Source organism: Fusarium subglutinans (assembly GCF_013396075.1).
Source record: "Fusarium subglutinans strain NRRL 66333 chromosome Unknown NRRL66333_c0000194, whole genome shotgun sequence".
NCBI classification, from domain to species: Eukaryota; Fungi; Ascomycota; class Sordariomycetes; order Hypocreales; family Nectriaceae; genus Fusarium; species Fusarium subglutinans.
This window is the reverse complement of record NW_023502257.1, coordinates 1-22,770: the sequence shown is the minus strand read 5'-3', so window position 1 is coordinate 22,770 and position 22,770 is coordinate 1. Positions and strand designations below refer to the sequence as shown.

Here is a 22,770-nt window from a genome sequence, read left to right as displayed (position 1 = left end):
GCCTCGCCTTACAGCCGCGAGCTTAGTAGCAAAACTTGTGATGAGAATATGCTATGCAAGCTAAAACTTGTGTGTGGTATTACTAGACTCACGACAATATCCTATCATGACTCAAGTCAGGGTAAGATCTTAAGACCACGCACTTCACTTGACTCAAACATGAAAGCTCATCGCGGTGCAGACTTGTTGACACACTTGTGCCATCAACTGTCTCATTCTTGCTTGAGCGGTAGGTTAGAATACAATATCTGGTATAATAGAAATATAAATGAATGGCAATCATGGGTCGAAGGAAATTGCCCCTGACTTTTACGAGAAGAGCGGTTCAAGTGAACAAATGAATGTAATATCATGTAAGGTACCGAACGAGGGCTTTTCTATATTCTATTCAGTGACAAGTTCCCAATCACATCATCCCAAAAACACAGACGACAAATGGAATATTCCCAAGACTCCAAACACACCCAACACATATCCGTACACAAAGTCCAGCACCAAGGAAAATCAGCCAGCGCTGTTCGCCAAATCAAGACGGCATTCCAGCTCGTATATTGGCGTATACACTCGTGGGGTATTTCAAGAGATTGTTGACCGTCTCAAGAGTGCCCAATGTGCGCTTTACACCAGAAACGATGCTCTGGGATCCAACCTTATCTCCACTCGCCTCCCAAAAGAAAGCACCACCAAGGGTTCGCTGGTTGATATAAGCGGCTTTGGCTTGACCCGATTTGAGATCATCGTAAGTGATAAGTTCCCGCGTCTTGCTGTCATATGAATAGCTGGCTACCAGGTCTGCATTGTAGGTAGCTATGGCACCAGAACGTGGCAAATCCTTGTATAGGTAAGTTCCCTCAGAATTGCCGCCTACGCCGGAGTAGGTCTTTCCCAGTCCAGCTGTCTTAAGAAATGAACGCCCGTAAAGAGGCATGCCCATGAGAATCTTGTTTGGGGGAACTCCCGCCGCGAGGTAATCGTTAATTGTCTTGTCAGTGCCAAGTTTTGTTGAAAGAGGATTCTTCTTAGAAATGAAAACATTGGCCTGATGACCAGTTGTAGTATCCCAGGAGCCAGCATAGTCGTACGCCATGAGGTGCCAAGCATCAATCCATGGGTTCATTCCTTTCAAATCCATGACTTTATAGTTTGCTGGACCGGCTGATGTAGCAACAGTAAGCATAAAATGGTAGTTCAGTTTGTTGTTCTTTGAGTACTGGTCGAGGGCTTTTCTGAGACCCGAGAGTATCAAGACATAGCTGCGAGCTTCTTGGGCATTGACAGGGTATTCCCAATCGACATCAATTCCATCGAAGCCCCAGTCAGTGATTAGCTTTATGGCGGAAGAGATGAACTTCTTGCGACGGTCCTGTGTGCTTACACCAGTGGCGAGATCTGGACTGTTATTCCAGCCGCCGATTGAAAGTAGCACCTGTTCGTACGTCTTAGCAATTTCACATTTGGCTGCTTGGTCATGATAGTAGAATCACCTTTAAATTACGGTTCTTCTTCTTAAGAATGTAAAGCTGTTTAACACATCCAAAAACGTTCTTTCCACCATTGTCAGAGTCACCAGTATAGAGTCTGTCGGTGTCGGCGTAAGAGTCTGATGAAAACCTACGCTTTGTTAACAGATATGATATATTGATGGGGTTAATATGCTTACACAGTTCCGTCTTTCGGGTTAACCTTAGCAAAGGAGTATAGAACATGTGTGATATCCTTCACCGGCAGATTTTGGGGCTGGAAGTTCGCCCCATAGGTACCCCTGGTTCTTCATTATTAACACCCGCTAGTTGCACAAAAATTTGCTACAACTCACCAGTTTGTGAAGTAGAGGATGTTCCGCTTTCCAACACCCCGAGCCTCTAGGCGAGTAGGTACGTTGTTGGCGTCATCCTCATCATCAAAGTCACCACCAAAGTAGTTCTTTGCGCTGCTATCATCCTGAGCATTGATGGACTCGGGGTTCTGACTTGCCTGCTCAGATGTGTTTCCGGCAGGAGTATTCTCAGAATCATCATCAGAACCGTCCTCGTCTTCCTCGGGGCCGCCCAGGTTTGGGAAATCCTCAGGATTGTAGTCATCCTCATCTTCCTCATCGAAGAATTCGCTATCTGAACCTTCTTCATCACGCCTGAGGAGCTCAGGTGCCGGAACGACTTCATCGTCGCCACTGGCAGCTCGCTGGTCCACATCAGGAACAGCAGTTTCTTGCGAAACGTCCTGGTCGTCACTCTCTGCTGAACGAGTGTTGTGCTTAGACTGTGCCCAGGGGTTTCGTGGAGGAATAAACTGGGGAACTGTATCTCGAGGAGTGGCAGCTTGACTCTGTTGAGGTTTGCTAGATCCTCGGAAAGGCGCCCTAGGCGGGATGAAAGTTGGCTGTTTGTCGTTATTGTCATCTTCTTCATCCTGAACCTTGACAACCGTCTTCTTCTTCACAGATGCAACCGAGGCGGACTTGTCGGAGCTGTCCTGGTCCTTAGTCGACCTTTGCCAGGATGCTTTTGCTACGAAAGGCATCTTAGGTGGGATGAACTCAGGGACGATAGTCTCTTTAGGATTGTTCGAATTAGCGGCGGTAGTGGTAGTCTTGTGGATTTTGGTGTTAGGGTCAAGTGCGTAAGGCATCTTGGGAGGAATGAACTGCGGTGCGGCGGTCTGTTCTGTTTCACGACGGACAGACGTGGTCATTTTGGTCTTGGTTCCATGTGTATGTTCGATGTGCCCATGAAGATGTTGGTGTCTGGGCTCCACTGCAGGCACAGCAAGCGCTTGCACCAGAAGCGGCGCAATAAGAATGAGTTTCTTGAGCATGTCTGATACGCAGCAATAAGTCTCAAGATGAGAGAGAGCCCGTAATATAAATGTCCTCTAACTTGAAGAAGCCTAGACAGCGAATGGATGATATGGGCAAGTTAAATTTAAGTTGGTGAGTATAAGTGCTTCTTATAACAACAAGTTGTTTGTAAAGGAGTGAAACCTCGTGATGTGTGAGGTAGTACTCAGATAGTCCAAGGGGTTCAACTATCTTGTGAGTGAAGTGAAGCTGAGACAAGATGCTGAAGGCGGGCTGGTTGTGAGACAAGGACTGGGGTGACGGAACCGGAGAGTAGTCTATGAAGTACTATGTTACTTTAAAGAATGAGATGAAGTTAAGGAACGAATGACGTGGGTTGAGTAGCGATGGAAAAGGAATGGCTTAAGGGTGAGATCAACTGGGAGAGAAGGGGGTCAAGGACTTAAGGCAAGGGAATCGGGGCAAATTTATCACATTGGACAGTATGAAAAGACGCCACTTGATCAATGAAGTCATGAGGGAGATAGATGACCTTGAAAGAGTATAGCATCACGACGAAAGCGTAGCTTGGTCGCGTGTTGGTCTAACGAAGCCTCCAAGGATGCTACGGAAAGCAACGCTGGGCTCCAGTCAAGACGATGCCGTTCTCGACTAGGAATGCCGTGACGCCGGATGAGACATGACAAACAGATCATTCGAGCTTATCGAGCGCCACATGCCCCTAAAACGTGGACCTGGTATGTCTTGGGACCTTGACAAGGAATGAGCTTAGTGTCTGGAACCAGTGGTTCAAAGCGCTAGGTGAAATGGTCGGAGTTTAAGACATGGTGATGGCTGTCAATCTTTGTAAGTTGGCAGATTTTGTTATTGAAAAGGCGGCGCAATGAAGCCAGGTAGAGTTTGGGAGGCTTTTGAGAAAGAGGCGGTTGTGGGCGTGAAGCTCATGATGTGGTTGTGAGTGGGTCATGATGATGAAGGGTTGAGGTAGAGTTTCCCTAGGAACCGAATGGCGTCGGGATCTGATAGTTGTTCCTGCGTAAGCCTCCTTCCGTTTGATCGATCTTTTTATGTACCTTCCTTTCTGCTCCTGGCGCGTTCTGGTCCCTCCCTCCCTACCTTAATTAAGCACAAGTGATTGTTTTAAAGTGGGTGTATCTGGGGATCCCTTAATTGCCTTGTAAGATTTGAATATTGTCTATATATCCAATTGACTAAGGGAGAAACATCAATTAAGAACTCCCTGAATCATACCAAAACAACCCTTTACCGTACATATCATATGGACCTGAAAAGACGAGACGCCGCTCCCGGCAATGTCTCGTCTTACCCTGGCGCTCCCGCAACTGAAGGGAGCAAAGACCCCTCCAATAATCTCACAACTGCAACTCCTGAATGTTGTCTTCACTCGAAACCAAAGAAGTCAAGACAAAATAGACTGCCCCAGTATCAAGGGTCTAGATCATGATCCAGACGATGAACGTTAGCAAAGGCGTCGCCGATATTCATTCTGGACTCATGAAAAACGGATAAATCGTTTCAACGTGTGTTCTCTAGATCAGCCTGCACAGCGTCCAAGCTTTGGTGATTTGAAATAAACAGATTTTCTCTCTTCGATGTTCCTGATTCATACTCTTTACGGTAGAGAGCTCGTGACTAAATTTCGTGATTGTAGATGGCTGACCCTAAGACTAAACTAGTGAAGCCATCGCCATACCCTCGCATGGCGTTCCAATTTACGACTTTCATTCCAGTCATTGACAAACTTGATTCGTAAGCTCTCGGTGGCCCCGTTTGCATCGAAAATTCTGCAGCTTATCTATGATCTGAGACATGATTATATTCTCCGGATCCCCGACATCTCTTTAGGACCTTTGACCAACCCCTTGCCAACTTGGGGCATTAAACGCAACTCGTTCACTGTACCCTGTAGCATGAGCCTACAAACCATAAACCCGGTACAGCGCGGAACGATATAACATGAATTGACGTCTTGTAGCCTAGCTTAGTTATGGATCGCCACATAGACGAATGTATCGACATAAGATGACGACTTCCTAGACCTGCGACCTCTAGTAAGTAGAGCCGGGATGTGGCCAACTACCTTATTATCGAATCCTATGCTTTTCTATGAAAGGAACCCTTCATCATGGCTTACTTGATATCTGAAACTTTGCAGTGGTTAGACTTAGAAGATTATGGTTATACATTATCATGTTCCTAGATACACGGGCTAACCTAGCTGTAGGTTGCCGTTCGAAAACAATAATTTGATATCCTTTGCCTAATTATCAAACTCTCTATGAAAAGCAACTAAAACATACACAACATCTCTGAAACTTAAACATACTTAAAAGTATCAACCTACCCATAGAGGGCTTGAAAACGATTCCGTCTTTGTCTGTATCTAAACCGCGACGTTCGTCCCTCTCTGATGAAGACTCCATTTCCTCGTCTCCAAAATCTGTCTCTGCCTCATATCAGTAGCCCCAGTCAATCCCTCATCATTTCCTTCCTTCGCCCCAGAATGGATGGTCTCCAGCTCAGCCAAGTCATCTTCTGGTCGTGGTTTCTCATCACGCCTAGCGGAAAGGTAGAAGAAATCCCAAATGAAACTTCGTTCTAGCTTGCGCGGCTTTCCATCGGCGGTCCAGAAACGCTCCTCGCTAAGTTCTTGCGAAAGATGACGTCTGAAATAACGATCTTGGGTAACCCACCAAGCTCGCCAGACGAACAAAATCAGAAGAGTGAGTGGAATAGCTGTAGACCAATAATACCAAAAATGCGCGCCGAATGTCATAGGTCTAGATGAATCGTCGTCTTCTTCATCTGGGCCGAGCCAGTCAAACATGGACATACCGAAGAGAGTTCCAAGGAATTCGCCGGGTAGAAAGATGGCGGTTATCACAGCGAGAGCTTTCATCGAGGAACTGTCGCGTGATGATGCTACAGCCATTCGAGCGTTCAGGATATTGTCTTCTTGGGCCATCTTACTGTAGATCTATTGCTTTTAGTTGGTGTTTAATCTTTCAACTCTGTACCACTTACCATATCGATCTGAGCACGGCATCTGGCCTCCGACATGCGCCTATCCGTCTCAAGACCCATGCAAAGACGCAACAAACCATCAAGATACTGTCTGATCTCATGCCAATGGGGCCCCAAAGAATCGCCATCCGTCATTTCATCAGGAAATCGAAGCCTAGGGAGATCTCTGGGAGGCAGAACTGGACTCACTGCAGGAGGTCCTCCCAGAGGGTCGATTACCGTGGGACTCAACATACTGAGATCATTGCCGAAGTTAGAATAGTTTCCCATTCGCTCATTCAACTCGTCTCCGGCCAATATTAACACTTTGATAGCTCTCTCCATCCAGCGAATAGTATCCAGCAGTTTAATGGTGTCCTTGAGAACTTCGTGTGCCCTTTTCATGAGTTTGGTCATGGTGCTTGGGCCCCAGGCAATTCTCTCGCCATCTTTGCCATTGCTGAAAGTGCGACTGAGACGCTTCCCAGTCTCTGTAGCATCGAAGCCGGCAATGTTGCTGACATCGTATTCCAAATGAGCCACGTTGGAGTTGTTCTCGATAACAGCCTCTTCACATCGCATAAATTGCACTTGGAGAAGCACAACGGGCATGATGAGAGGGTGCGCCCAATGATTTCTGCATGATTCCAGACGATGATCATATTCGTCGAGGTCATCGAGGTTGTGTCGTCTTGGCTCCCATGACTGTCGGGCAAGGATGGTCGCGGAGCGTTCGCGGACATCGTATGTCATGGACAGGAAGTCACAGGGCGTCTTTGGCATCTCTGAGAATGCGAGAATAATACCTACATTATTAGGTAAAGCTATGTGTGGCATTGAAGGAACTCACTCAGCTGGGATTTGTCTTTGGACCAGAATCTAGATTCCGTGGTAGTTCGAGTTGAGTATTGCAGCGTGGCAGGATGAAGGTTCATGGCAGCCAGGTCATCAACCGTCATGCTAAGAATGTCTCGACCACCGTCGTAAATAGTTTTACGCTTAAAACAGATTCTGTATTCAGTTAACCAAGAAATCTTGTGTATTCACTGTTTCAACTTACACCCGGCGTATTCGGCCTTCCATTCCGGCTGATGGTACTTCATCATCGTCTGGTTTTCGAAAACTGCCCTTCAGACTATCAGCTCACTGCTCTGTATTCAATGTACTGTACTGACTTCACGGTCAAGCATGTGCCCACGCCGAAAGGCTAGGTCGAAAAGAGCTGTTCCCGAAGTATCATCGCGAGTGAAGTGGTGGGTGATGTGGTCGTCATCATCCACCCAGGGATCCCGCTTTGTGGATGGTGCTCCAGGCTCCTCTGACCGCTTGTAGACAACATACTCGTCATATTCAATGTTAGACGGAGTCTCTTTTGCAGTGATCAAAACCTGGTTAGAGCAGGTTTTCTGATCGTAGTTGAACAGGTCTAGGCCGTGATGTACCAGCCCCATTAAGGCGGTTTTGCGCCTCCTCCGGAGACCGACAGTGTGATCTTGCGGAACTTGAGAAGAACGGCCACCCTAATAAACGGGGTGGAGAACTCTGGATTCATGAGAATCTGGAGTTGTTGAGATTGAGTTGATAGTGTTGGTGGGGAGGTACTGAATGCACACTCCTTAAGGCGAGAAGAATATGGCTAGTCTTTGACCCCTAACTATGCAATGCACACAATGTTACTGAGCGTCCAGCTGCGGGTCAAGCTTGTTTATGAATTGTCGAATTGTCCTGGATGCTGACTGCCAAGACATCGCTCTTCAGCCCCCAAACAGGGGTGCCTTGTTCGTTGAGAGCCCAACTCTCCATGGAGGGTTTCGGGCAACGCATAACGCCGTCATGGGACCACTTCGAGGACTGAGTTAGAGCCCTCAGCCTCGCTGCGTACTTCCGTTAAGTAGGAAACGGTTGACAGGCCTGTTAACCGGCTTCGGATCGGCGAATAAGACGGCGGTTGAGTCTCCGGGGCGGACCCGCACGGAGCGGATCGGGGGTGGCTTAGATCCGGGGAAGTGACAAAGCCGGATTGGCTCCTGTTTTGAAGCCCAACATTAGCGAGCTGCCATTCTGGGTTTATCTCGGGCGTAAAGACTGAGGCGCAGGTTCGGATAGAGTGACATGCATCTAACATCACGGGACTCATTCTTCGCACTCATAGCCATTTACGGTAAGAAATATTTCAGTCTTGCTGCCCAACATATCAGATGTTCGTTTGTGCGAACGCTGATGATGGGCAGTTAGTAATGATAGCCTTATAAAACAATTATTGAATAGGACGGTTGTCAGCACTCCGACAAGATGGTAAGAGGTAGAGCTATAAGGATACAGACTACGAGAACGCTGGTGATCATAGTCTATTCGGTTGCCACATTCTGAGTTTTACGTATAGAAAATCATAAGTGAATGGGTGCAGATAATTGGGGATTTATTATAGTCGTAATATCTGAGAAGTCGAGAGGAGCCAGACAAGTTGCAGGCTTTCAATTGAGATATTAATGGGCTTTTCCATATATTCGGGCAGTTAATGAGTCGGTTTTGCTGTTTGATGCACTTCTATTAGTATTCCATGGAGACTTGTGAACTGCCTTGACTACTTCCACCACTTGCAGGCTCATCCTCAACTTCACTCTCCTCGGTAATACTCCCAAGTCCCGTCTCGAAACTCCAACAGTTCGTTTCATTACTATCCCGGTCTTCATCCCTCCTCTCCGCTTTCTTGCTGTTGTCGTTCTTGTTTTCTTCCGTCATTCTTTCTCTGAGTTTCCTCTCTTCTATTCTCTTCAGCTTTTGCTTAACATCGTCAATGCTCTTCTTTGCCCTGTCGAGTTTGCCATCCATGGTGATACATTTGTTGCAATTTGTCTGTATCCTCCGCGAAGTCGGTACATGAGGCTTCTTGACGACACAGTCATGGGTCAACTTTCCATTGCGGAAGTCTTTGGCTGTCTGACATCGCTTCACGCAGATGCCCCAGCGCTCGTGGGCGCATTTAAAAACGACTCGACCGTAAACGCACATACTGATAATCCTTCTGCAGAGTTTGGATTTTGGAGTGAGGGATCCCTGATCTAGGAGAGGAATTTGACAAAAATCGAGCATTTTATCCCTTTTATATCTGTCTCGAAAGAGTGAATTGTTCTTATGTTCATCAAAGCTTTGTTTGTTGATTCATTGTGACAAGTGAAATGCATGAACAAGTAATTCCAGAACAAAACAACGCATCATTTGTGGCGGACCAGCTTCACTTAGGTTCCTTTTAAAGCATTCAGTGATCACCTCCGATGTGAATATTACATGGACTAGAAACGCAAATATATTAAAAGGTACTTAATTCGGCAAGCGTGCGTGAACTCCCAGGGTTGTCATCACAAGTCTTGGGTTTGTGCATGCACGCTTTGTCAAACGCTTTGATGTTGAGAATACCTTGTACATACATATACTATTAATACCAACAACAAAGAGATATAGGGCTCTTTTAGGCTTTTAGAAACCGGAAACTTTGTACTAAGCCTTAGGCTTCTAACAAGCCACTATCCAGTACTTCTCGAAAGTTCCTCGCCCAGGATATTTTACCACTTTTCTTCGCTCCAATATGTGGCACTTCAATGCCGACCCTTCTCAAAGTCTTTAGCAAGGAAGACTCCTCGTTGTTCGATATGACTACTCCTCCTGTAAGCAGACACTGCATATCCGTGGTCGAGTCCCCAAAATAAATCACCTTCCCGTCCTTCTCGTTGATGATGTGTCTCAAAGCTTTCTTCTTCTCGCATACATTGGTCATCCTCCCCTCGAAAAATTCCGGTCCTTTTATCGTTCCATCTGAGGCCGGTTCGTTGGCAATAACCTCAATATTATGCGGTAAAAGAGCTCCTCGTAGAAAGGCCCGGGACCAATTGACCGATATGACACTCACATCCCAGCCCCTCTGTCTTGCAAGGGTTATAAGATCCGCAAATCCATCTCTGATCTTAATTCTGCCGGCCTCGACAGCGTCAGCACCAGCTTGCGACAACGTCTCAGCGTCTAGACCAGCAAAGATGCGTGAGTCAGCAATGCGTCGTAGAGACGTCTCTTCCACGTCTTTCATTCCTGATAGGAATTCGATCTCGTGATCCACAGATGTTCGAGTAACCTCTGGTGATGGATGGTTATCTTTGTAGTGTCTGTAATCGGCAATATAGGATTGCACAACTTGGTCCCAAGAAGTCTGTAGGTCATGGCCATATTTATTCCTCTGTATCTCGAGAGCTGAGCGAGCAAGCTCCCCGATAGAATCTTCTTGGGTGATTGTGCCATCAAAGTCGAATACCAGATGCATCTTGAGACAGGTCGGATAGTAGATGTTGTGGCGAGCCTTGGTTATAAGCGGGGTTGTTCGGGTGATCAAGAGTAGAAGAGGGCATATGAATGCATACATCTAACAAGGTAGGTGATTCCAGCCCTTGGACAGCAGCTGATCCGGTCTTATAACAATTAGAAAGCGCCTCGCCTCTGACCAGTTTAGAGTGCATTGGTTACTGTGGGGAAGTTATTACGTACTAGAGGTAGTTATGATCTAGAACAATACGTAGTGAGTGGATCATGATAATCCAAGTGCGAGAGTAGCCCAGCCAAGAAAGCTATAGTCCAAGTTCAGTTTCAGATCGGATAAAATAAAGATAGCTTCAGTTGACGAGCGAATCACGACTCTCAAAGCATTTTGCTAGATGATTGATTACGACTGGTAATCTATAAGACTAGAAGGGTATCGCCGCTCTAAAAACCCTACCCTGAATCCTTCGAACACCACATTAAATGATATCCTCCGTTCGTTATCGTTGAAGTGAAATATCGCCCCTTTTTATCCTCTCCTAGGTGGTCCGTTGATGCTGATCCTAGGAAACGGGCAACACGTCCTCCATCTCCGCATCATCCTCATCGTCATCAACAGGTTCAGCAGCAGCCTCCTGGGCCTCTGCGCCGCCCTTGTCGCGGTAGGCATCGCTCAGGCAATACTGGTTGGCAAACCGGCCACTCTTGTTGAGAACAGCAATCTTCTCGAGCACCTGTCGGAGGTATTGTTCGGGCTGCTGAAGCTTTTGTCGCAAAGCCTTCACTGACCAATACTGATACTGGCGGAAACAATCGAAAATGAGATCCAGAAGCTGGTTCTCTGGAATACGGGCTGCTTTGAACACCTCGCCCTTCTTTGGCTTGGCCGTGGCGGCGATATTTTTCTGTATCGTCTGTTAACACAACCGAGAATTAAACATTGTACGGGAACAGAACGTACGATGAAGCTGTCTCCGAATTCGGCTGCGCGGGTAGTTCCAGGGTTCACTACGGCTGAAGCTGCGTGTCGACTGATGATTTGGACCTTGGATTTGTTCGCCTCTGCATCCAGAATCTTCTGCTGAAGCACCCGCTCTTCCTCATCTTTGCCGTGGGGCTCAACACGAACATCATAGGCAATCTTGCCAAAGATCTTTGTCTTTTCTGTAATGCTTTGTTAGCACCTATTCGTGACACGGCTATGCGAACCCAAGCTTACTCGGAACAGCTTTTCGATAGTATGGTTGGTATCGGCTCCTACGGTCGTAGCTCGGTCGTTCTGCTCCGTTGTTGTTGCCTTGTTTCTGCCTCAACAACGAGGCAGGGATGCCAGCATCAGCAGCCTCTTGTCGCGCCTTGCTTCGCGCCTTGAAACCGGGCAAATCCTCCTCGCTGAAAATGAAGTGGTTGCTAACGTTGTGTTCTTGGACCACTAGGTCATATTCGCGAGGCAGCACCTGATGCTCTGGGCAGTTGGCGGAGAGAAGCATGCGAAGTTTGGTCTATGTATGTCAATACGGTGTCATGACATCTTATCAGGTATGCATACATCTACGCTGCCATCAGGCTTGTTTTCATTCCATGTTCGCAGAGTGCCAATTTGAATCTCGTCGTCGTCGCCGAGTCGCTCCGTCAATTTCGACCAAGCTTCCCACATGTATCGAGGAACGCGCGCGAGGTAGAGTTGCTCGAACGCGCCAGCTTTTTTGTCGTAGAATTCGAGGTCGCCGGCATCTTCATACAAATCTTCTTCGTCGACTTGCGCAGGAGAACCAGACGCCTCGGGATCGGGTTTGATGAAGGGCTCCTGCTTGATGAAGGAATCGGCCATGATGGTGGTCGAAGTTGTGCAGGACGAGGAATACTTGGAGATGCGACGATTCGGAGGAACTTAGATCCTGTGTGCAAAATATTTAGGATACCTATGTAAGTTTATCCAAAGTTTAGGATTTCTCTGTACAGAAAAGAGGAAGTTTGTATGCGCTTTGTTGATTCGCGCTCCCCAGGGAATGGCTATCAGCTTGTGAATGATGTCTTTGAGTGGAGACCCAGGCACGCTCATGGAGCCTTTCTCATGCTTAGGTACCTTAGGTAGTACAGTGCTAAAGTGGAGATGTGTACACGGTATTGGTATGGAGGTGTGGAGCTCTGATTGGATCATGGGAACAGAATCGCCTTTGTTTGTATAATTCATCCATCAGCTTACACAGTAAAGTTTATAACTGAAAGCTACCGTTTGTTACTCATTGTGCGGAGTACGCATAATAGTAACAGCCGCGGGTGGAACCCAATATAAAGACAAGCACACTCCTCTCAATAGTAAGTTCTATGTTCTTTGTGCCAGCGAGCGAGTGCCTTAAGGATCGGCCAGTTTACTTTCGCGCTAATACGACGAAGCAAAGTCTATAATCCCCAGTCGCCCAGTGGAGGGTATTTCTCACCTATCACATCCCTGACAACTACGTCGTGGCTCAAACCCAACCTACATACTACAAAGGCTTACTTTGACATTCGAGTACAACTTTCACGATCTCAACTCTCTCAGAACATTACACATTTACGATGTTGTCGCTTTCTTTATAACAATGCTCGGCTACCTTTCCAAGGAGCTCAACACTTAATCACCCTTCCTTCTTCCACTGTGCTACCCCCCTTACCTTATACAACCCCACGCTGCCTTAATCCGTCTTACTCCTCAACTGTAACACTGCTACTCCGTACTCAGGCGTCGCTACAATTATCACGGAACCCTGCACATATCTCCCCATATAAACACCATAAGGGTCGCATGGTCTTACGAAACGTATAAACGAACTCTTGACGCGATACCCCGAGCTTCAAGATGCCACCCAAGTCTCTGTTGGAACTTGCCACAGCGGCATGCATCAAAAACATCCGCGAACTCGACAGTGTTGGCGATTTTCTTCCTTATAAAGCCGTCCGCCTCCTTCTACTCAAGATCGATAACGCGAAACAACTACGAACCATCGAACTGAACTCGCCTCAAATCCAGGGCGAGACAGGCGAAGTGTGGCTGAAGCTCATCAAGCATGAGTTTCCTATGGAAGTCAAGCAAAAGGCATACAAACCACCGAACCCAACTAAATGGTATCGCGTGTATGAGAAATACAAGTCAGATCACCAGAAGGCCCTCTTGGAAAGTGAGGCGAAGCTCAAGAATGCTCTCATGGGGCTCAAGGAGGACAAGGAGAAGAACACCAGCAAGATTGTTGATGACAGAAGACTCTTGCCCCGAGGAGGCAGAGTTGGGCCAAAGAAGGCTTGGGGATTTGGAGTGCGAGACCCCAATGGAAGCACGCTCGCTTTCAACAGAGGAAGTCGTACCAAGACTCATAATGGTGCAAGCGTCATGCGCAAAGTCCGACGAGAGACAAAGGAGATTGCCAGTATCCACGGCGCATTGTCAAGGCCAACACAAGCATCAAATGCTATCACAAAACTCCGCAGGGCCCCTGCAGCTATGGTGGGTGACTATCAGAGAGCCGCCAAACCAACAGTCCGACCTCCGCTTCCTCCTCCACCAAAACCAACAGTCTCTGATGTAGTTGAAACCCATGAGGCACGGGCGCAATACATCTCGGACTCTGATTCTGAAGATAGGGACGATCTATTTGACGATGAGGAGCCAGCATCCAGCAGAAAGGCTTCGTCTCATTTATTGCTGTCTCCTCTGAAGAAGCCTGCTGCTGGACACAACGAATCTACAAGTAGAGTCAAACGCACTGGTCTTTTATCCAACAGCTATAAGGGTCCTAAGCCTCAAACTGCAACATCTTCACGGCCCAGAGTGACCCATTCAGCTGGAAAGTCGGTATCTCCTACCCCTCAACAGAAACAAATATCTCTTTCTCCCGAGCCAATCGAACAGTCTTCACCTACACGTCTCGCAAATACACGACCTAATCCGGGCGTCGGACCACGCAAGCGCAAGGCTACGGATGTCTTCATGAAGCCTAAGAAAAGAGCTTGAGATACAAACAAGGAATTCTTTGTTTTTGTTTTTTTATGTTTGGCACGGTTTGTAGGGAGGTTTATTTGAGGGTGCAATTTCCAACCCCATTTGCATTACAGGAGTACAGTGTATAACGGGCTATATCAAGGGAACCAAACGGCGACAAGCGAATGACGACAATGATAACGGACTAATAGTCCATAAATTGTGGAATTAGACCGGGAATATAATAGAATATCAAGGTTGGCGCATGTGCCAATTTGTGATGTGTATGATAGCATCAAGACGACAAGCGAAAGATGAGCATAGCCAGGCTTGCTAAAACGGGATGCTTAATCAATGAGAATAACTTCATCGTATCTTTTGGTATTATCACCGTGTCTTCTGAAAGTGTTTGATACTAGCAGCAGTGTTCGCGCATGACTGCTCCAGCTGACTCGACATCATGACCCGTGGGTCCAACAGCTGTTGTACTGTGCTCAGTCATTCTACCTAGTACAGTGATCCCTCGTCATCCTCGTTTGTCAAGCGGCGAACTCGTTGAGTCGGGATGAGGTCCACTATGTTCGCTCAAATATTCGTTCGATGTGTTTATGCCATCCATCGTCCTCCTCTAAGGGCGAGAACGAGATGGAGAGTGTCACCAGCGGAGAGATTGTATTCGGCAGCAGTCTTGTCATCGGTCCTAGACAGGGTGCGTTAGCATACTGAAAGACATGCTGTTCGTTCAAAAGTTGATATGGGAACGTACATTTGCTTGCCGCCATGGATAAGTCGCTGTTGGACGGGCGGGATACCCTCCTTCTCCTCCACCTTTTCCTTGATCTGGGAGACCTACAAGCAGTCAGTTGGGATCTCTCTGCTTCTATTGTCTGGCGCCTTTCGCTATTTACCTTGTAGTCCGACTCAATATCCAGCTCGATCTCCTTGCCGGTCAATGTGCGGACCCTAGTTGATTCAGTGTTAGTTTGCTCCCATGTTTGCCAGCATGACGTCGAGTTTCCCGCATGTGACGTACTTGATCAACATTTTGGCGGCTGTGGTGAGGAACTGGGGGTGCTGTGTGTTCGATGGTTTTTACAAGAGTTTGCAAAGAGCAAAGAAAAAAGCGTCGCGTAGGTTTCGAGTATGCGAGTGAAGGTAAAGCATTGGCGGCTGTTGGGCTGACTGAGCTTGATTAATTCATGGTGGGGTTATGGGCTAACACTGACGGAAGGGGGGGGGGGGGGCGACCCTTGCAGTGACTGGAGCTGTTGCCTACCTTGGCGATACCTATGCCTACTACCTTAGCTCCTTAGGCACTATACCTCAGTTCCTCTTGTTGTGAGTTCTGTAAGGTAGCTCATGGTGGTCAGAGGCTTCAGGGAATACGATCTTGCTAAGACTGAAGATCCAATATTGGCTTAGATACCTTACTTACTCATGCCTCTGTGTCAAGACTCAACTACTATTTCGCACCGTTTGCATCAGCAATGGTTCTTGTCGTTCGTGAATCAAGACCCAATTCTATGGAATCGTTTGCAGCAGAGCAGAATTGGTAGTTCGACTTTTTCTACCTCATTATTCCTAATAGTACAACCCTTTCGGTAGACATACAGTGGAGAGTTCATTAAATCCATAAGCACTTCTCCTCGTTCACGGCTCGTCCCCCCATATCATCCGATCAGTTCTTGTCATTACTGTCGAAGACATTGAGTCCCAGACCCTCAGAGTCAAGCATGAGTCTGTTCTTAGAGCCAGCCTCTTGGAGCTGGGCAGCAATCAATCGAGCGTTCTCGATCTTCTTTAGCTCAACATAGGCCTTGTTCTTCTTGATGGCCTCACCAATCAGTTCAGCAGAGCGAGCCTCACCCTGCGCCTTAACAACCATGGCCTGTTTCTCCTGTCGAGCCTTGTCGACGATGAAAGCAGCTCGTTGCGCCTCTTGCTGGGCAACCTGCTTAGCCTCGACAGCCGCTGTGAATTCGGGAGAGAAGGCAAGGTGCTGCGGGATGTCAATCAGATCAGATACTCTTGTTCAGGCATGGTATTATTTGCTTACAGTTAGAGATACATCGTCGAGGAGAATGTTGAATCGAGCAGCTCGTCGAGCAAGGTTCTCACGAACCAGTCTGGCAACATTCTCTCGCTGTGTGATGAGCTGGCTAGCGTTGAACTGAGCAACAACACTCTTGAGAACTTCATTGACAATAGACGGCAGCACACGTTCGTCGTAGTCGGTGCCTAGTGTACGGTAGATCTGAGGTAGAGCATCAATCTGTGGGCGAGAGAGCACACGGCAGGTGATGTTGACCATCTGCAAATCCTTGGTTCCAGTCAGAGACGCAACATTGCGTGGCTTTGCTCGGACATCGTAAACAATTGGTGTTTCGAACCAAGGGATGTTGATGTGCGTTCCTATTAGCCCAAGTAAGTATCTGAGCCGAATCCTCCGAAGTTTGTTTTCTCGCACCTTCATTGTAGATCTCCTTGCTCACACCAGTTAGCCTCTGGTACTTGATGGCTCTGTGACCACCATCGACGTTGAATAGAGAGTTTGACAGGAACAGAGCACCACCAGCGAGAAGCAGACCGCCGAAGAGGGCACCACCGGCTGCTCGAGGCATCTGAGGGCCACCTCCTCCAACACCACCACGAGCCTGCTGCATCTGTCGAAGGCGGCGCATGGCTTCCTCCTGCCAGTTGTTGTTCGACATTGTGAATGTTTATTTTCGGAGCGAGCGTGGATGAATCGAACCGATGTGATATGTCGACTGACTTTGGTGATGATGATTTTAGGCGTCCGTGTAGTCGTCAATGATGGTCATGAAGCTAACTATTCGATTGAAGCTGCCGGCTAATGTGGGCCTCCGTTTTTTGTCCGCCGGGGCAGCCTTTCCCTTTCCAGAAATTTGCCTCTAGCCTTAATTAAGGTAGGTAGTGGTCTAAGCCAGAATGTATCAGAAAAGCAATAGACAGGTAACATACCTAGACAGCAAAATTGCTGACGATAATAAGAGGTTACTTGATTGTACCCTATGCCGCTACGTTAGTACTTTATATCGACGTTTTCATCTGGTTTTATTTTTAAAGTGCATTGCACCAATGCAGTCTGTCGCTACCTATGTCGTACTTGGGTAAGGTTGGTAAGGTAGCTTACACTGTGTTGATGGGATATTATGACCTACCCTGGATTATAGCAATAGTATGCGACCACGAATAACTTTATCAGATCCGTCTATTATATGACATCTTGACGAGGATTGATCTTTGATATCTTTTTCAATATTCATATTACTAGTGTAAAAGTGCGTCAACTACCTAGGTAAGGCGGAGGCATAGTCAGTATGTTAATAAAGCTTCTTGAACACATAATCCAACAGAGAGAATTGCGTGGTATACCAAATACTCACGAATACTATACTATTAAATTATTCTTCACACCTAATACGAGCTTATAACGTAATAGCTCATGCTTGGTTTTCCCTTCATCATATACACTAGGTACCTGAGTTAAGCCAGAAGATCTCTTCCTGACTAATGATAAGATGACACAAATTGACATTGTTCATTGTCTTACAAGACTAAGCTCACACATTGTCAATGCTGGCCTGACTTGATGAGGAATATTGCGTCCTTGGTTTTGAGTTATATAATTAAGTTGTGTTTGTTCCTATCGATATTTTCATTCCTGTCCAAATAATCTTCGTACAAAAGAAACATTTATTCCGTCAAGTAGGATCCCAACACTACGTTCTGTACTATTTACAATGCCATCTGTAAGCACATAACATGATATATCCATGCCCCATTAGCCAAGCACATGCAACCTGACCTAACCACCCACCATTACGCGTGAAATCATCACGCATCCCAACATCATCTCTCATACTTAGTTATTGTGTCCCTTCCTATATCCAATCCTAAAAAACCAAGATTTATCTATGTATGAAAAGTGTCGAGCGAGTGCGAGTTGACAAAAGAGAATCTTCAATGTTTCCAGATCACTCACAGAGAGCAATCTTGATGGTCTCAGTACCAGCCTTGGGCTTCTGAGCATAACCGTTGAGCATTCGGAAGCCGGATTTGCAGTTTCGGCCCTCCTCGAACACGGCAGCAACGCCATCCAGACACTTGCCAGCCTCCTCCATGGCAGTTCCAGTAGTAGTAGTATCGGCGAGACGGAGCTCACCAGCAACCTTCTCCATCTCACAGCGGAGGAGCCATCGCTCCCAGTTCCAACCGCCAGCAATGCTGCAAGCGCTAGCAATATCATCACTACTTCCCATAACCATGGCTTCCATCTGGCAGGTCTTGACATCCTGGCCATTAGGGCTATCCTTCAAAGGAGGGGTAGGAGGCTTGAACATATTTCGCCTGGCACCCATGGGGAGGCACATCCAGATACGGCGAGTGTCTTGGAAGCCGGCACGGGTCAGGCGACCAAGCCAAAGCTTGGTAGGGTTAGGGTCATAACCCAGAGTCTTGAGGGCAAAGCCAAACTCAACGCTCTTTGCCAGTCCAACGGGACCAGCGTTGATAATGTCCGAATCCAAGAGCGAGAAATCAAGATAGCCACCGGGCTTGAGAACGCGCATGCACTCTTTGAGACAGGTGTCCCACTCGTCTTCCCCGTTCTCACCAAAAAGCTTGAGGATGCTGTGAAGCTCTCGGGCAGAGATGAGATCGAAATGGTTGTCTGAGAAGGGGAGACGAGAAAACTTCTCAACAGCAACTTGTCGATGGTTGGGGGGACCACGGACATTGCAGTTGGAAAGTTGACGAATGGACTTGGTTGTGACAGTGTAGACCTTTGTGTTGGGGAACTGGAGCGCGCAGTGCCACGCCCAGTCGCATGTAGTCTGCCCGCCCAGGTCAAGGACTCTGGCGCGCTCGCGAGTAGTGCTGCCATGTCCAGGGGCTGCGCGAGAAAGACGAGCAAGTCGTTTGGTCACCGGAGCAGAGATGAGGCGACCACCGTTGAGCATCTTCATGGCGGCAACATGCCACGCAGCAACGGTCATTTGGTTCATGGCCTCAACTTCCTTCTCTCGGCGGAGCTTCTCAGGGTCGTCAATGATGTTATCATCGCCGCGAGCAACATTGGCGCTGAGTCTCTTCTTGGCGGACTGGGGAACGACGCTGAGCTGGTACTTGCCGAGAAGCTGGTTGCGGTGAGACTCCTTAAGGGAAACACGCTGAGCCTGGATAGCCTCAAATCGAGCAAGCTGGTGGACAAATACATCTTGGCGCTGGATGCGGATGATATAGTCTTGAAATGCTCGATAGTAGGCAGACTCGCGGCGGACGAGTATGGAAGGCAGGCGCTTGGGGTGATCAGAGGTTGAGACAAGGTTGGAGAAACGAACGCTCTTCTTGACAGGAGCAATGGAGGTTTCTAGCTGAACCTTGAGGGGAGGAAGTTCAGTTTGAATTTGAGGAGCTTCAATTTCCTCCTCAGCCTCCTCAGTGATGGTGTTGAGCCCACCATCGTCCTCAGTTGACTCATCTTGGACACCACGAAGGTAAGATCGTTGGGCCATGAGCCAAAGCTCAGTGCGATCAAAATGGGAGAGAGCCTCCTTTTGTTGCTTGCGAGCATACTCAGGATCGTAGTCGACCACAATCTCGGTGGGAACATCCTCAGCCTGGGGTGAAGCTGGGGCATTGGCGGACTCGACAGTAGAAGGAGCAGTCTTGTGCTCGAAGACGGGTCGAGCAGTGGGCATGTCGTCCGAGAAATCATCCTCCTCCTTGAGCTCAACGACTTGCTCAACGATGGGCCCAGTGGGGGCGGGTGTAAACCTGACACTACGATAGAAATCCTCGACGAGTTCCTTACGCTTAGGGACAGGGGGAACCGAAGCATCTATGTTCCAGGGACACCGGTAGAACTGTTCAGCGGTGGTTGACGTAGGTGGTGGCATATCCTCGGGGGACTTGGAGGGCATGTGCCATGTGTTTCGGCTTCGGGGAGATAGACCGGAGAAGAAACCGCCTGGAGATGGAATATCAAGCTTTGTCAAGTCTGCAAGAGACTGACGGTTGGGGTTGGGAGAGAAAGCCCTGTTGATAGCTGGCTGCGACTGGAAGCTGGTGATGAGTCGCAGTGGTTGTTGTCGCATCTCAACAGTTGGCTGGACAGAATGATGTTCAGGCACCTCAAGAACTTGCGACGGCTGTTCATGGAGGTTCTCCTCGCCACTGGCAAGGGCGTGGAGGGTAGCAAGAGCGCCGGGTTGTAGTTGAACACCAGCCCAAGCATCTCCGGTGTTTGAATCCTCATTACCAATTATGGGTGTGGGCGGGGCACTCATAGCCGCGAGCTGCTCAGAAGTCAAACTCCCATCCAAGGATGGGGGAGCTGACATGGTTGGTGTCTCTGCCGCATGTTGCTCATGCATGAACTCCATCTGAGCAGGTGACATTGTCAGTTTGACGGAAGGGGTCAGAGGGACGGGTGAAGTCATCGACTTCTTCATATTGTCCACAGCAGACCACGTCTCAACAGAGTTATCGCGTGTTGCTGGAATGACAAGCGGGGTTGGTTGCTTGGTAGGGACCTGCCTCGACCTAACAGACGCTTTTCGCTTGAGCATATCCGCTTCATCATCAGTCACATCGTAGAGATCCTCGAACTCCGTAGCCTCGGTGGCGACACTATGGCGATTCCAGGGGTTGCTGGATGTGGTTGGTGAAGTGTCGGCAGCCGAGTCGGTTGAAGGTGATGATGGGAGAATAGGAGCAGAAAGATAGTTCATTCCTCTTGGTGTAGGGAAGTGGTCGCTCATCGGTGTTAGCCATGCCTCAATCTTGAGTTGGGCATTGCCTGCGCGTCTCGTCCTGCGACCTCCGTTCTGAACCATACCATCGTCGCTATCCTCCTCAATTATAGGATTAAGTCTCCCCCTGTGCTTCCGGGCCAGCGAAGAGTCCAGGGGGTAGTATCGGTTTTGTGTATCAGCCATGTTGCGTATATGTCAGTTATTCCGGATATCTGACTCCTGCCCGGGGGCTCAACGCAATAAGAAAGCTATGTATTAGTCGTTATAGTAAGAGTTGTTCGACGACCGGCGTCAGTATTAAGTGTGTGAAAACGACAGGATGCCTCGATCAACGAAGCCTCTATGCAGATCTGCGAAGTGACACAGCACGGAAGGCTGAAGACGGAAAGAAGAGAATGCGGAAGAAGGGGGCCAGACTCCTGGCCGGGGGATTGTCATAGTCTTAAAGCCCGAGGACTGGTCCAGAATCACCAATACTCGCTGGAGCGGCTATCCGAAGTGTGGGCTTAGAATGAGTTGGGCGGCACGCACTTGCAGTAGCACATCCCAACTCCACGTCTAGGTGGGCCGATGCGTCGACAGACATGGTAGCGTGCCGCACATGAAGTGTGGTGGAGGCGGGGCCTCAGAGCGCCAATATCCTGTTGGAGAACCTGACTGGCACACAAGGCTGCGAGAGCTATGTGAAGTTTGTTGGCGGTAGACAAGACGAGAAGAGGTTGCATCGAGGTAGCATCCATTCCCGGCCACTAGGTCGGTTCATCCCCGCTATCGAACAACTAATATACTCGAATAGCCAATAGGAAGCATAATCGTGGATTTCTATTTTTGGCTGACAGCGAATGACAGGGGTAGAACCTGTTGCGCGCGCGAAAGTTGTGATGACAGTTACAGGCGTGAGAGACTATTGGTCCATTGTTACCGCTGTAGGGCCAATTAGCCATAAAGTTGTTTCTTCGGCGGCTAACTGCCAGGACTGCCTCTTGGCCTGCGTCTCTCAAGTTGCTTGAGTGCAGAAACATTCTGTGATAGCACTGCCCGAGCGCATGAACAAAGAGGCCATGAGGTCGCTCGATTGATACAAGTCATGCAACAGAGCTGGCCGAAAGGAGCGATTTCTGAACAACTCGGATGTCATTGAATGAGCGTAGCCTCGTTGGGACAGATCACTGGCCGTAGACAGTTCAAGATGAAATGAGTATGGCCAGCTTGGCAGGCCATGGTTTGATCGATCAAACGTTATGAGATGAGGCAACCGCCGAGATGTGAGATAATTGTTTGATATTTTTCGATCCAAAAGCCAGCTCGCAATATTGAACAAGTAACTTATGGATATGATACAAGTGACGTAGGTCAAGGTCGACTTCACGAAGATCTCAAGGAGGCTCATGATGTTGGTTCGGTAAGCATCCGTTCCCTCTTGGCTGTGGGGGCCGAGATGTCGTCGGTACAAGCAAGCGCGCATATAATTTCGATGCAACCTTATCGACATTATCACCAACGCCTTAGGTAGTCCTCGTGTTACATCGCGTTGCATGGATGAGTCTTGTATTGCGGTTTACTTGGGGATCTACCTCCTCAAATCGGAAGCCCTTGAATATGCTGCCTCAGGCCCCAACTCCGCCCACTGTGGGTTACCTAGGTCCATGTACTTGGCCTTAGCTCGCTCACCTGCCTTACCTCGGTCAGCTCACCTTAGGCAGGTAACGTTAGATACAGGGAAACCGGCCACCCCAAAACCGGCCACCTTATACTAACAGATAATAAAAATAAAATATTTTATAACTTTCTTTATATAGCTTAAGATAAAAAGGATAAATATTTTTTATATATTAGTAATATAAGGCTATATATAAATAATTTTACTTTTTATTAAAAAGTTAAATATTTTTATAGCTAATATATAA

At 47.9% G+C, this 22,770-nt stretch overlaps 9 protein-coding genes across 9 annotated transcripts; 1 reads left to right on the top strand and 8 right to left on the bottom strand.

Moving 5' to 3' along the window:
• Nucleotides 1-526: 526 nt before the first annotated feature.
• Nucleotides 527-2,814, bottom strand: FSUBG_10868 (endochitinase; the record flags this gene model as incomplete). The annotated part of the gene is made up of 4 exons (XM_036675490.1): nt 527-1,426; nt 1,485-1,611; nt 1,661-1,762; nt 1,817-2,814. 4 exons carry the CDS (start codon nt 2,812-2,814, stop codon nt 527-529), a joined length of 2,127 nt encoding a protein of 708 aa, XP_036533633.1.
• Nucleotides 2,815-5,201: 2,387 nt separating this feature from the next.
• FSUBG_10867 (uncharacterized protein) lies at nt 5,202-7,272 on the bottom strand (the record flags this gene model as incomplete). The annotated part of the gene is made up of 5 exons (XM_036675489.1): nt 5,202-5,795; nt 5,843-6,627; nt 6,672-6,832; nt 6,882-6,949; nt 6,997-7,272. 5 exons carry the CDS (start codon nt 7,270-7,272, stop codon nt 5,202-5,204), a joined length of 1,884 nt encoding a protein of 627 aa, XP_036533632.1.
• A 1,099-nt stretch (nt 7,273-8,371) lies between these two features.
• FSUBG_10866 (uncharacterized protein) lies at nt 8,372-8,833 on the bottom strand (the record flags this gene model as incomplete). The annotated part of the gene is made up of 1 exon (XM_036675488.1): nt 8,372-8,833. The coding sequence occupies one exon, from the start codon at nt 8,831-8,833 to the stop codon at nt 8,372-8,374; it is 462 nt and encodes a 153-aa protein (XP_036533631.1).
• A 493-nt stretch (nt 8,834-9,326) lies between these two features.
• Nucleotides 9,327-10,133, bottom strand: FSUBG_10865 (UPF0655 protein; the record flags this gene model as incomplete). Its single annotated transcript, XM_036675487.1, has 1 exon — nt 9,327-10,133. One exon carries the CDS (start codon nt 10,131-10,133, stop codon nt 9,327-9,329), a length of 807 nt encoding a protein of 268 aa, XP_036533630.1.
• A 556-nt stretch (nt 10,134-10,689) lies between these two features.
• FSUBG_10864 (transcription initiation factor TFIIF subunit) lies at nt 10,690-11,957 on the bottom strand (the record flags this gene model as incomplete). Its single annotated transcript, XM_036675486.1, has 4 exons — nt 10,690-11,031; nt 11,088-11,290; nt 11,346-11,628; nt 11,676-11,957. The coding sequence occupies 4 exons, from the start codon at nt 11,955-11,957 to the stop codon at nt 10,690-10,692; spliced, it is 1,110 nt and encodes a 369-aa protein (XP_036533629.1).
• A 1,011-nt stretch (nt 11,958-12,968) lies between these two features.
• On the top strand, nt 12,969-14,117 carry FSUBG_10863 (RNA polymerase II transcription factor SIII subunit A; the record flags this gene model as incomplete). Its single annotated transcript, XM_036675485.1, has 1 exon — nt 12,969-14,117. One exon carries the CDS (start codon nt 12,969-12,971, stop codon nt 14,115-14,117), a length of 1,149 nt encoding a protein of 382 aa, XP_036533628.1.
• A 573-nt stretch (nt 14,118-14,690) lies between these two features.
• On the bottom strand, nt 14,691-15,128 carry FSUBG_10862 (ubiquitin ubl1; the record flags this gene model as incomplete). The annotated part of the gene is made up of 4 exons (XM_036675484.1): nt 14,691-14,784; nt 14,851-14,933; nt 14,993-15,047; nt 15,118-15,128. 4 exons carry the CDS (start codon nt 15,126-15,128, stop codon nt 14,691-14,693), a joined length of 243 nt encoding a protein of 80 aa, XP_036533627.1.
• A 634-nt stretch (nt 15,129-15,762) lies between these two features.
• Nucleotides 15,763-16,795, bottom strand: FSUBG_10861 (prohibitin PHB2; the record flags this gene model as incomplete). Its single annotated transcript, XM_036675483.1, has 3 exons — nt 15,763-16,083; nt 16,141-16,496; nt 16,552-16,795. The coding sequence occupies 3 exons, from the start codon at nt 16,793-16,795 to the stop codon at nt 15,763-15,765; spliced, it is 921 nt and encodes a 306-aa protein (XP_036533626.1).
• Nucleotides 16,796-18,082: 1,287 nt separating this feature from the next.
• Nucleotides 18,083-21,046, bottom strand: FSUBG_10860 (uncharacterized protein; the record flags this gene model as incomplete). The annotated part of the gene is made up of 1 exon (XM_036675482.1): nt 18,083-21,046. One exon carries the CDS (start codon nt 21,044-21,046, stop codon nt 18,083-18,085), a length of 2,964 nt encoding a protein of 987 aa, XP_036533625.1.
• Nucleotides 21,047-22,770: the final 1,724 nt, after the last annotated feature.